This window comes from Orbicella franksi, chromosome 11, assembly GCF_964199315.1.
Source record: "Orbicella franksi chromosome 11, jaOrbFran1.1, whole genome shotgun sequence".
NCBI lineage: Eukaryota > Metazoa > Cnidaria > Anthozoa > Scleractinia > Merulinidae > Orbicella > Orbicella franksi.
Genome location: NC_138155.1, coordinates 1,542,008 through 1,555,655, shown reverse-complemented (window position 1 = coordinate 1,555,655; position 13,648 = coordinate 1,542,008). Strand labels below are relative to the sequence as shown.

The following is a 13,648-nucleotide window of genomic DNA, read 5'->3' as shown; positions in this document are numbered from 1 at the left end:
TACTAGAAACTGTAGTGATTAAGGAATGAAAAATAAACATTTATTATATGGCCAGCTCCGTGAGCGGGCAAGATGAATCAAATCCTGCGCTGTGATTGGCTACCCGAACGGGCAAGATGGAACTATCTTGCCCGCTCGGGACTACCCGCCGTGTCCCGCAAGAAGAACTTCCTCTATAGTCATATAATAAATACTTTATTGACCAAGCTTGTTTGATCAAGATGGCTAAATATTGGCCTCGTTCTTTTTTAGCGTGTTTCTGGACCTCGACTCCGTCTCGGTCCATAAACACGCAAAAAAAGAACTTGGCCAATATCCAGCCATCTTGATCTCACACTAGGTCAATGACTCATATGTATTGCAGATGTTTCTCTTTAATTATAGACATTCCTTAAATGAAAGAATATATTGAGGATAAAGAGCCACTTCGTTTATGTTTTTTCTTAGTTAATAATCATGATTGTTCACCGAGAGTTATGATTGAAACCAGAAATAATAAGTCTAGCTGGGTAAGTTGTACCGTGTTTCTAAAACTGAAGGCATACCGTATGCTTTATGTTTTCACCGATATACCAGAGAACCAATATATTGGTGAGCATCAAGTTTGTTTTAGTCAGATGTTTTCAAATGGAGTATCATTTCTCTTCCCCTAAGTTGACGTGCGGAGTCAAGTTTACAAACACAGCCTGTTTTAAGTTGAAAGCTATCGTTAAAAGCAACTATACACACTCTTATCACACAGGATTAACAACACCTTCTATCGTTTGCAAATATCTGCATTGGTTCAGGAAATATTTGAGTTTCAAAAAAAAGGGTAAAATATGTAATTGTAATAATTGATTACGTCATATAAGATAGCTGTTCAATGTTCATGTTCATTCCAATGAGGTGTCAAACACTGGTAATGAGTTCAGTGTCTGTTCAAAGCCTAAACAAATACTTTTGCGCGAATGGAGTCTGACTGTGTGTTAAGGCTCGGTTTCTTCTTGCGAATCCACAACATTTCGTGGATCAAGCAATCGAACTTTCCCTGACATTTCTTTAGGATCTTAAAGTTGTTAGTCAGGTCACCAACTGTATCAACTCGGTGTTCATTTTGAAGGTGTTTTCCGATGGCGGTAAATCGGTGTTCCTCAATGCGCTTGTAAAGATGACGGCTAGTGTAACCGACGTATTCTGCATCACACAGATCACATATATAGTTATAAACAACGCACTGTTGATTGATCAAAGGTGGTTTTGGCTCTTGTACTTTGAGATCATCGCCAATTTTACGGCTTCTGAACACCGGCTGTAGTTTGTGGTCAAGTTTATTACTCAAGTCCGAGAGATGTTTCTTTACTATGTCCGCTGATTTCTGGTCTTTAAAAGGCAGGACAATGCGGTAGATATTCTCTGTTGGAGGCGTCGATCTTGTGTCTGGTGACATCACTGAATTAACGAAACGGGTGATGGTGGAGTTCACAAGAGAATCTGAGTACTTGAGGTTAGAAAAGATCAGTTTAAGGCGTTCGCATTCTGTTGAGAATAGTTCCCATGTTGAGGACAAGCGGTAAGCACGGTTTAACATGGTTTTAACTAAAGATCTTTTATAGCGGTTGTCGACATGACTTTGGTGGTGTAAGAGGAGACCAGTGTTTGTGGGTTTACGGTAAACACTTGTTACCAGCTTGCAGCCCTTCTTGCATATTTCAATGCCGACAAATGGTAGTTTACCGTTAGATGCGATCTCCATGGTGAAGGATATGGATGGATGACAGTTGTTCAAAGTCTTCAGAAAGGCTTCTGCGGTTGGTATGTCTTTCATTGTGGCTAGTGTATCATCCACGTAGCGTCTGTAGAAGTCTGGCAACTTGTTCTCGTTTTGTAGCTTTTCCTCGATAGAACAAAGAAAAGTATTGGCCATTAGGGGACCCAAGGGAGAGCCCATCGCTACGCCATCAATTTGTTGGTAGAGTTGACCGTTAAATTGAAATAGCTGGTCCTTTGTTGCTACTGACAACAGTTCAATTAGATCAGCTTTGCTGATGTTTAGATGGTGTGTTTTGTTAAACCAGTTGTCAACAAAAGCTCTATCAGCAAGGATCTCGATGGTTTCTTGTAGTGGGACGTTCGTAAATAGCGAAGAGACATCATAAGATACTAGGATGTCAGATTCGTTGAGGCTCAGATTGCGAATCTCATCAGCGAAGGAAAATGTCACCAGACACAAGATCGACGCCTCCAACAGAGAATATCTACCGCATTGTCCTGCCTTTTAAAGACCAGAAATCAGCGGACATAGTAAAGAAACATCTCTCGGACTTGAGTAATAAACTTGATCACAAACTACAGCCGGTGTTCAGAAGCCGTAAAATTGGCGATGATCTCAAAGTACAAGAGCCAAAACCACCTTTGATCAATCAACAGTGCGTTGTTTATAACTATATATGTGATCTGTGTGATGCAGAATACGTCGGTTACACTAGCCGTCATCTTTACAAGCGCATTGAGGAACACCGATTTACCGCCATCGGAAAACACCTTCAAAATGAACACCGAGTTGATACAGTTGGTGACCTGACTAACAACTTTAAGATCCTAAAGAAATGTCAGGGAAAGTTCGATTGCTTGATCCACGAAATGTTGTGGATTCGCAAGAAGAAACCGAGCCTTAACACACAGTCAGACTCCATTCGCGCAAAAGTATTTGTTTAGGCTTTGAACAGACACTGAACTCATTACCAGTGTTTGACACCTCATTGGAATGAACATGAACATTGAACAGCTATCTTAATCTTAATTTACGTCATATAACTCAGCTAAATATTACATCAAGTATCAAGTAGCGCTATCTCGGTCAATTTCCAGTAGAAACCTTCGTAACTTGGCAGGCTAATAGTCCTACGTGCAACACATCTAAGGCTATAAAAAATTCCGTTCCCATGACAACCCACTATTTTCTAGTACCCTCCAACCTGATTTGTGCACCTTCAGTGGTCGCAGATTCTAGTTTCCCAGTAGACAATAGGTTCGCTTTCCTCTTGAATAAAGCCAAGAAATTTCTGTCGTTCGCCTGAAACGCCGATACCAGCGCCATAAGAATCTCTTAGCGCAGCCACAACAAGGTCAGGTTTCACTCTTGATTCTCTTCGGTCAGCCCCAAACTTTACTTGCATGTCGATCTCGCAGCTGGAGACATGCAGAGATGCTCCAAGGCAAGCGATCGCTTTGTCCGGTTTAATCCATGTCGCCGCTTCAGTTTCCTTCGCTGGGTCGTACCAGTTCTGATGCATTACACAACCATCGATTAAATCTTCTACGTACAATTCCATATCGTGTTTGTTGTCGCCCGTTGTTTTGAGACTCGGAAACGGAGAACTGGGAGACGCCATCGTGTTGTTCCAGAGTTCCGATCAAGAACGGTTTAAATATTTTCAACTCCCTGCCACCATGCATGTTGCACCATACCGTGCAATCGATCAAGTAACTTTAATATGCAAAACTAAGTTCTTAGACGTAGTACAAACAGTGAAAGTGAAGTCCGTGCCCACGCGTTGGAATGTGCAAATTGTTGTATGTGCAACACTAGGATGACTCCATCTATCTGCATATCTCAATGGGTTTGATAGCAAAGACAATGTTCTTAATAAAATCACTGATCATCTTGATACTAATCTCTAGATTTTTGGCTATTTATATTTGGACTCGGGCAAAAAAGCCACAGCCATCTCAGCCTATGCATCTCATTCAACCAGACAAAATGTTCTTCCCATTTTTGACTGCAATACCAGGAAGACCTCAACAATGATCTTGCAACAAAATTGCACACTTTTTGTCATTAAAATATCTTTTTTCAAATAAAGATTTCATAATTTAAAACAAAAGTGCGCGAGCGCTCATAAAAAGAAAAGTAGAAAAAGAGTATTATACAAATTTCCTGGAATTTGATTTATCAGAGTTCAGTGGCTCACAAGCACTTTAATTTGCCCAATAGTTGACTTTGGGATCGCCAAATATCACGCGTTAGAAATCTCGAGCTCATAAGATAATTGTTACTAGGAGGAGTGAAAACAAATCTATTTTAATTCCCCCGACATGGTGCTAATGTTGTCTGACACCAACTTGTCCATAGGGTGGTCCCTTGTGCGCAGCCTGCTGCTTTAAGTTGATTTATGGCTTCAACACTGTTGCCTTCCATAAAGTTTTTGTAAAGTTTCACGCATACCGTAAAAAAAAAAACAAACAATGATCGTGTTCGTCGTTTGGTAACAAAGTAGTTCCGTCTCAGGGAATAACCGAGTGTTTAATTTATAGTCTCCTGCAGTTGTTACATGTTCTTGGGACGTTGCTATCGTTGTTATTGTAGATTTAAGGCACATGTGTGGTGTTAAAAAAAAGAAGAAGAGGAAGAAGAAGAAGAAGAGGAAGAAGACGGAGAAGAAGAAGAAGAAGAAGGAGAAGAAGAAGAAGAAGAAGAAGAAGAAGAAGAAGAAGAAGGAGAAGGAGGAGAAGGAGGAGGAGGAGGAGAAGAAGAAGAAGGAGGAGGAGGAGGAGGAGAAGAAGAAGAGGAAGAAGAAGGAGAAGAAGAAGAAGAAGAAGAAGAAGAAGAAGAAGAAGAAGAAGAAGTAGAAGAAGGAGAAGAAGAAGAAGAAGAAGAAGGAGGAGGAGAAGAAGAAGAAGGCGAAGAAGAAGAAGAGGAAGAAGAAGGAGAAGAAGAAGAAGAAGAAGAAGAAGAAGGAGGAGGAGGAGGAAAAGAAGAAGAAGAAGAGGAAGAAGAAGGAGAAGAAGAAGAAGAAGAAATAGAGGAAGGAGGAGGAGGAGGAGAAGAAGAAGAAGAAGGAGGAGGAGGAGGAGGAGAAGAAAGAAAGAAGGAAAGAAAGAAAGAAAGAAACAACTCATTGCTTGACAGCTTCGCTTTATTTTAGTTGCTCAAATTAAAGAAAAATCAATTCGTTATGCGCCTTATGTGTACAATAAAATACCCATATAATCACTGAGTTCAAACACAGTTGTAACACAGCCTTCTACATTTCTTATCTCCGTTTTTCCTTTACCTGCAGGGTCTTAAAGCAATAACTATAATAGTAAATGTTACTATAGAACTCTTAACTGCTGCACCTAGAAAGCCAAAAAGAAAATTGAGTCATAACAGAAAAATCTGCCGGACACTTTTAACGGCAATCTTGTTAGGACTTATATCAGTCATAGAGAGCGTAAACATTACAGCAGACCCGTCCGTCATTGTCGTGTTCAGTGAAGCCCACCAAATCCTCACCATACCACAGTCGCAACTCTTCGCCCGAGATCACCGGGAAAGGAGAAAAACGCGGCAGGATAATCTCAGGAGAAAACGATTTAAATCTGGGTAAATTAGAAAACTTTCCAGGCGGAGTACTCTTGAGGAACGGGCTTTGTGGCGTAATAATGTAACTGGTTGAATTTGTTATGACGACACCAACGTGATCTTTTACTGCAGGCCTTTTGCCACAGCCCCAGAAGGACCAGTAGGAAAATTTTCTCCTATCGCAGGTCACGTAACCGCTTAGGTGGACCAATTTTACAGCGGTTATCTTGCCACCATAAGGGACGCTGAAACTGCCAAACGTGTTTTTCCTGGCGCCAAAACATACAGGATAGGAATTCAGTTTGACCCAGGGATCTGAAAAAATTTGAGTAGATGAGTAAGTAAATTAATTTTGCATTGATATACAAATTTACGTTAATAAAATTAAAGGTGCTATTTTTAATCATAATGTTTGCTTACTGAAATACTGATCGCGACTCTTTGTATAAGTTGCAATGCTCTTTTCCTTTCTTTTTCACAATTCCACCTATCCCCGCCCCCCAAAAACATGTATCTGGACTAAATTAAACTGATGCAGATTTTTTTTTTTTTTTTTAAACTATATTCTTACCCATTGCAGCAATAGAAGGGATTATCAAGAGCAGCATAGCCGCAAAAATTAACCTTTGGTCCATGATGTGCAGCACGGTACGAGAATCTAGAAAATAAAATGATCAAAGCAAAGAGATAAGAGATGCAGAATCAGTCCGAACGTACGATTACTCGAAACATCGGATGAGTAGGAACGTCACATAACATCAGTAAGAAAATGGAACAGAAAGAACAAAGGATCAGTGAGAAAATTAGGTTCAATAAACAGCCATGAACTGTTTCACAGTGTTTTACTTCTTCATCGTCTTGCAGCTTCTTCTACCCAACAGTGATGAAATAATATATTATACAAAATGTCGGTCAGACAAAACGAGAGAAAGATCTACTCTGCTAACATCTGAAGATATCAATTTTGCTTTCAAAATGCCTTCCACTTTAGGGGTGGACCGTGAAATTAAAGGAGTTCGAGTTTGAATGTTGTGCAAATAGTATAGGTAATCGTATAAACGTAGGTGTAGTAAAGGGTTTTTAAAACTACGAATTATGTTGGAAAATTGTCCAAAACTTTTTCAAGCTTTCATACTATTAATCAGTTTACAATACGCCTAAGAATATTAAGAACACGTCTGTATTGCCGATTTGCTGGCCACTTTGTGACTTCGTAATATACCCGTAGAAGGCGAAGAATACAATTGAATACATGAAAGTTCATATATTTGAAGTGCGTAGAATGATATGAAGATATGATTGACCATCGCAGTTATGCACAAAGGTTTCGTATTAAAGGTTCCATAGAGTTATAGTTCATGAAATGTATTCTGTGCAATAATAATTAAGTATACGCTATGACCTGGTGACCTTTATAGATCGAGTCTTAGTGATTAACTTAAATTTGTCTTAAAATTTTATATAACGTACTCCTCTATCACCACATCCATCGCAGCATAAAATTAAGCGAATTAAAAACCTTAAAATCAATATTTTGCTACTGGAAGCGAATTTTTTGAAGCAACAGTTTATTAAACTGCTTTCCCCTGACGTGTCAGTATGTCAATATGCAAACTAGTTGGAATTTCGGCGAAAATTCTCAGACTTTGGTGGCGTTTTTCAAACCGGCCGCTGAAAAACCCAAGCAAATTTTTATATCTCTTGAGAGAGAAGTATTTCAACACTTTACAGCCATAAAATGAGCTTGATTCGAGCTCGGCCACATAAAGAAAAGTCTTTTTGAAATTACAGACTTAAACTTGCTTTACAACGGCCACTGTCAAATATATGTTTTTCGTAGTGGCAGCTACCATCTGGAAGCGAAAAACAGACAAATATAGAGTGCCAAAAACTTCTAATTCCCGAAGATATAATTTTAACTGTTAACGCAAGGACGTTTTTGCAATGCTTTTTTTTTTTTTTTTGCCAATAGGCCATTTTACAGTTGTGTGCTCAGTTATCTGGCCTTTGAATGCAAGCGAGGCTCGAGGTGACCTTGCTTTGATACAGATCAGACCTCTCTGATCTGCTTTTCTCATTCAAATGCCAACTAGTTAGCATGAGAACAAGTTGATTTACACAACAAAAATGGTGAGGTCTGTATCAAAACAAGGTCACCTTCATCCTTGCTACCATTTAGAGGCCAGGTCACTGAGCAAACAACTGTAAAATGGTCTATTTATTCGGCCATAACATGGCTAGAGAGAGCGCGCAATCTATTTTCCCAAATATTCCTGAAAGTAGGCCGTATTTAGAAAAATGAACCCCAAAATCTTTGAAAACTCATAAATACCTCGCAACTCGAAACAAAGGTAAGTTAAATTTAAACCCTGGCCACGCTTTGCTCGATTTTTCTATGCATTTGCTCTTAAACTCCTGTGGCTAGCAGATATCAAATCTTAATTCCCAACAAAAGAGCGATACAAAATTAAATATGTCGGTCAGTCAAAACGAGTAAATGATCACCAAAGGAGACATATCATGCAACAGTTACAACTTCTTTCCATTGCTACGATAACAGCGCTTTATAAAGGTTGAAACGTTGACCCTCCTACCCACTGCTTTTTCTACCAATTATAGTTAAGAGAGTTTCTTGAATTTGTGTGATGCAGATCATGGAAATTGCAAAACACTCGGCGGCAAAATCCACTTCCATCAGAGCGACGAACAGCAGAAGTTTGGCGACTGCGTCAAGTTTTGATTGGCAATTTACCGAACTAATTTTCCTTCGACTGTTCAATTCAATTTTGAATGTTACATATCTTAGGGTTTAAAGACTTGAAATTTCCCGTTATGATTTAAGGTAGATAGATACTTTATTTAACTACGAGTAACTGGAGTTTGTTAGGCCTCTACCTTAAACAGTTGATCAGTTTACTTATAAAACCTCTAAAATCTAACTACAAAAATATTTTAAAAAATTAAAGTTAATGTATAAGATACTAAAACACTGGATCACTTAGAGACACAGTTTGGTCAATCCAGCCCATTCATTATCTTACCTAGCTTGGTTCAATCCAAGTAATAAAATCATTTTGATAAAATTTACAAACGAAGTTGAACAGGTAACTTGCGCGCCCTTACAGTTGGTTTAGAGTCCCTTAAAATTTCTCGCTCGTTTGGTTTTGCTAATTAGTGATTTGAACGCAAACTGCAACTTGAATCGACTGGAAAACTGAAAATAAAAATCTGCTGGTAAAAGCGTTGTGCGATCTGTTTATATTCCGTACTTGGCGCATCTTGAATAACTTGTAGTCACCACATGACCGCATGACCAAAAACGCCATCATCAACATGAACAAAATAACAGGTTCAGGGCCAAAGGTTGTAAATCATACTTTAGGAATGACCCGCTACATCGAGAGGATTTGGAATGTTTCCTCTTTGGGCAAGCAAACGTCCATTTTTGTATCAAGTTAACTTTTCGTTTCTCCTGCTTGAAGTTTGCTTTCAGCCCCTTTCAGTTACATCGAAAATAATCCCTTTCCAATTCGTATATTTCGAACCTGTGCAAGTGCTAAACTACTCAGAGATCATTTGAAGGGTTTCTTTTAAACAGCCGCGGCAATATTCAAACCCTACACAACACACTCTGCTGGCGATATATAGATCGTTTACACTGTCAGGCAATAAAAAATAAATCGAAATACATCCACGTTTTAGGCCTGTGCGTTTCCCCAAACTTCAGACATTCGTCGGGATGTTTCGCGGAAATTTACAGAGCTCAATATGAAAACGCCATGTTGGTGTACATCCGTGGTAAACCAGTCTGGTGACCGGAAAATGGTGTAAACATGTGGAACTTCCTTTAACTATTTAGGCGACTGATTATCAGTTCTGAACAAAATAAGCGTTTGCATAAGCACTTTTCCTAATGCTATTCCTAATGATGAAGATAAAAAATTGGTGGCTCTTTAGTTTTGGATTTTAGAAAGTGACGACGTCACGTGAAAACAATCTATATTTACGAGTGACACTCTATCTTACGCAGCTTTTCTTTCCATTAATTTTCTAAAGCAACCATCGACCCCATAGAAAGTACAGCATATAATTCAGCACGCGAAACTACCAACGGTAGCACCACAACGAACAAGTTCAGATGTCATTGTTTTGTACCGGACTTTTGATTGGCTGGATTTTAAAACGTTGGAATTTATTGTTTCAGTTCTACCATCTGATTGGTTTTCATTGTCTGGGTGGCCCCCGTTTTAGTAAACGCACTGTAAGTAAGGTGCACATTTCGTGGCGTGGTGGATAGCTTTTAATTGATGGCAAATATCAACAATAGGCAAAACCAAATACACATTATTCTAATATGGATAGTGAAAGCAATCAACAAAGTTCACAAAAGGTATAAAATGTTTGTTTGGGGACTTCAATATTGTTTCTGTGCTGGCGTACTGTTTGCATAGAACTATACGATTTTTGGCTTTTTGAACATCCACTTAAACCCAAAAGCCATTTCTCTGTCTGAACTTAACTCAAAATCAACAAGAAATATTTATAGCTAAGCATTTTGCTATCGATATTGAGTAAAAATTGGGCGAAAAGAAGCATTTGAGAAACTTCTTTCAAACATAATTTATGGTTACCAAGATTTCTTTATATGTCGCGCGATGGCTCCAGTTTCTCGAGACTCACATTGTCAAGTTTCATAGGACTAAAATAATTACATTCGCCTTCAAACTTCATGCTAAACATTTTCACTTTTACTGCAAAGCTATTAAATAAGTTTAAGAATAATCTCTTTTATATGCAGTATCCCAAGCTGGAAGCACCAATATTAGCTAACATTTGTAATCGCGTGCTCATTTATCGTAAACAAACACCGTGCCATGTGGACTGAGTCGAATATTTCCGCTGATGAATAAAAATAGACAGCATTTACATTGCCGTTCGTTGGTTCACAGTTTTAGCTCGGCTTAGAGTACAGTTCCATCGTTTGGAAACAATTTTCGACCTTGGCTGGATACAGACTGAACTATTTGTTGCCACTCGAAAATGTAATTCAACTTCAAACTTGCTTATTTCTACGACATTAACTTACAATATTTTTCTAACGATCTCCAACACCATCTGATATCTTTATATCTCACCTCCACCATCTTACTCGATAGTGCAGCACTCACTTCCAATATGGAACCTCTAGTGCAATATATGTACTTAACGCATCTTGAATGACCTGTGGTCAGGAGATGATCGCATGACCATAGACGCCATGATCAACATCAACAAAATAAGAGCTTCAAGGAGGAAGGTCGTAAATCATACTTTAGGAATGGCCCACTATCATTGAAAGAATTTGAAGTGTATCCTCTATGGGCAGGAACTTGCTCAAAGGGTTAATTGCATAACATGCGCCCTTTGAAAAAAGTACCAGGTTTAATTTCTCGTTCAGGTTTCGCAGATTGTACGCGCTCTAGTTACTTCTGAGTATAGTTCTTCCCACTCATTTCTGTTTTGAAACACTTCTTATTTACCTATACTTTAAATTCGTCTTAAATTCGGTACTACGAAGTTTTCACAGGGACTCACAGGCTTGTTGTCAAAAGTTAAACTGAGCGAGTCAAGAGATTTTGATCTCCTCCGGCATATTCCTAATAATAAATGACTCTGTTATCACGAATTAAGTACCAAACGGGAAAAAATAGGGTCAACTCGGCATCTAGAGTTTCGTTTCAGTAAATTTAGGATCCTGTGACAAGGAAAATTGATGTCCCTTCCTCTTAATGTCCAATGTTTTAATTTATAACGGGGAGCACAAAGAAAAGTTTGAATTAAGTTTCAATTACTCCGTTTGACGATGTGTGGAGCTTCCTTGAGAGAATGTTGCTCATTTTTCCGGCGCTGGTTCCACTCTGACGTAAACAGTGATACTTTGTTTCACAGTGCTTTCCATCGGTTTACACCCCTGTAGCTAGCAGAGACCAAATCTCCTTTTCCCAGAAAAGAGCAATAGAAAATTGAAAGTGTCAGTCAGACTATATGAGTGGATGATCACCAGAGGAAAAATGATGTAAACAGCGAAAACATTTCTCCCAATTGCTACGATAACAGGGCTGATCTTTAGAGAGGGTGAAACATTTGCGCTCCTAAACACTGCTTTTTCTACCAGGGAAGCAAATCATAGCGATGGGGTTTTCGCCAAACACTCTGCAACAAAATTCACTTGCAGAAGAGCAAAGAATATAGAAGTTTGGCGACAACTGCAAGTTACAATTGGCAATTGATCGAACCCATTCTCTTTCAACAGGCAAATCAATTTTTAATATGACATATTTAAGAATTTAAAGACGTAGAATTTGCTGTGTCGATCCCAGGTAGATAAACATGTAGAAAGATTAACATCGTTTATGACACTGACTGATCAAATCAGTACTAACTTTAAATTTAATACATAAAATAACAAAACATTGGATCACGTAGACACAGTTTGTTCAATGCGACATATTCATTATCATACTTGCATTGGTTCAATCCGAATTCTAAAATTATTCTGATAAAATTTACAAGGGGAGTTTAACAAGTAACTTGCAAGTACTTACAATCGGTTCTAAATCCCAAGTTGTCTCGCTCGTTTGGTTTTGCTAATCAGTGTTGTGAACGCAAGTTGCACCTTGAATCGACTGGAAACGTGAAAGTAAAAATCTGCTAATAAAGCGTTATATACTATACCTATATCCTTACTTGACGCATCTTGAATGATTTGTAGTCACAAGATGAGCGAATGACTACTAAACGGCACGCAATGCAAGATAAGTTAAGGTAAGAACCTTGATTTAAGTGTCAAAGTATTAAGCCCTAGCGGACTAATTGGGGACACAATACCAGCTTTCTGAAAGAGCATGTATGGTGTCTAATAAGAATCAAGACTTTGCATTTTTTTTTTTTACTTTAGTAATTTTAATCCCGAAGAACGTATGCATTTCATAATAGCATATTTAGTATAGTTCCAAATCCTTAAATTGCACAAAATGTCATGTAGTTTGTCCTTCCTATACGTCAACTTAATATAGACCTTTTTACATTTTCATTCCTTTTATTTCCACTTATTTTGTTTCTAACATATTGCCATTGTTACACAACATACTTTTTATCGCAGACAGCAGGTCCACATCAACCTCTGGCTGCCTTTAATTTAACCTACCATGACAAATAAAGTATATATGTCTGCAGTATGTATGTATATCTGTATAAACAAGAGCTTTGAGTACTATGCATGCGGAGGCGATGATGTTTAACTACCATTTCTTAAGTTCTGGCTAGAAAAACTGATAAACAAGTAAACAAACGGTCATTTGAACGTAAATAAACGTAACAGATGGTATAACCTGTGTGGAGTGAAGAGAATTGAAGGGAATGACACGATGAAAAAAGAATGCACATCAGCGGGAGTGACTGGAGGAAGCGAAATCCTTTCTGTTGTTCCAGTTACGTTGACGTCGGTTGTGATTCAATGTAATAAACTCAAAATTCTTAAATAACACAAAAAGAAGTCGTTTGTTCTCCCCACTTTATAGTTATTAGCTACTTAGCCTTGTCTGCATCTTTAAGCTTAAAGGATCCAGTCACTGCAGTTTGAAGTCACAACCCTTATGGTAAATAACACATAATTCACTAACAGCTTAAAGAAACATCAATAATTTGATGTTCCTGGTTAACTGGCGAATCATTTCCTGTATGCTTGTTTTTGGTCATATTTGTAAGATTAGGACGAAAGCACTGCATTCTGTTATTGACAGCAGAGCATATTGGAACGCCAGGGTTATTCTTACTATTGAAGCTATTTCTGAGATAAATTATTGCAGTGCCATTGCTCCAGCACTTAAATCTAGACCGTTTGTCTATCAGTAAATATCCCTAATTACATTGTATAGCCACTAAATATCTCTAATTACACTGTATAGCCGGTAAATATCCCTAAATCACATTGTATATTCCGACGTTAGTGAAGTTGCTCACGCCTCTTATATTTATGTTGAGATCGAGGGGTTTCCTGTTGCCCGCAAGACTTTTGATGATCTTGCAATGAAGCAAAGCTCCACTTGGATGGAATTAAAGTCTGTTAGCTTTGCGTTAAAAAATTTTGCCTTCATTTTGCATAATTCCTCTGTTAAGCTTTGTACCAATAATAAAGCCGTAGCGTTCATTACAGATTCTGGGAGCAATAAGCTGCATTTGAATGCTATTGCTGAAGTTGTTTTATGGTTTACTTCTGCTCATGGTATTAGATTGTCAGTGGAGTGGATTCCCCTTACCTTTAATCAGAAAGCTGATTATTAC

The 13,648-nt window shown here is 38.4% G+C and overlaps 2 protein-coding genes across 2 annotated transcripts in view; both read right to left on the bottom strand.

Annotated features, from left to right (window-relative positions):
• LOC145502758 (uncharacterized) overlaps positions 1-13,648 on the bottom strand; it is a 274,518-nt gene that overhangs the window by 246,332 nt on the left and 14,538 nt on the right. The window lies entirely within an intron of this gene.
• Positions 4,846-12,080, bottom strand: LOC145460141 (uncharacterized). Its single transcript, XM_081444872.1, has 3 exons — positions 11,911-12,080; positions 5,898-5,984; positions 4,846-5,641 (listed from the first exon to the last, which is right to left on the bottom strand). Exons 2-3 carry the CDS (start codon positions 5,959-5,961, stop codon positions 5,181-5,183), a joined length of 525 nt encoding a protein of 174 aa, XP_081300998.1. The 5' UTR covers positions 5,962-5,984; positions 11,911-12,080; the 3' UTR covers positions 4,846-5,180.

Coding starts and splice junctions, on each gene's coding strand:
- LOC145460141 (XM_081444872.1), bottom strand. CDS start 5,961: ATGGACCAAAGGTTAATTTTTGCGGCTATGCTGCTCTTGATAATCCCT. Junction 5,642..5,897: donor CCCTTCTATTGCTGCAATGG/GTAAGAATATAG, acceptor AAATTTTTTCAG/ATCCCTGGGTCAAACTGAAT.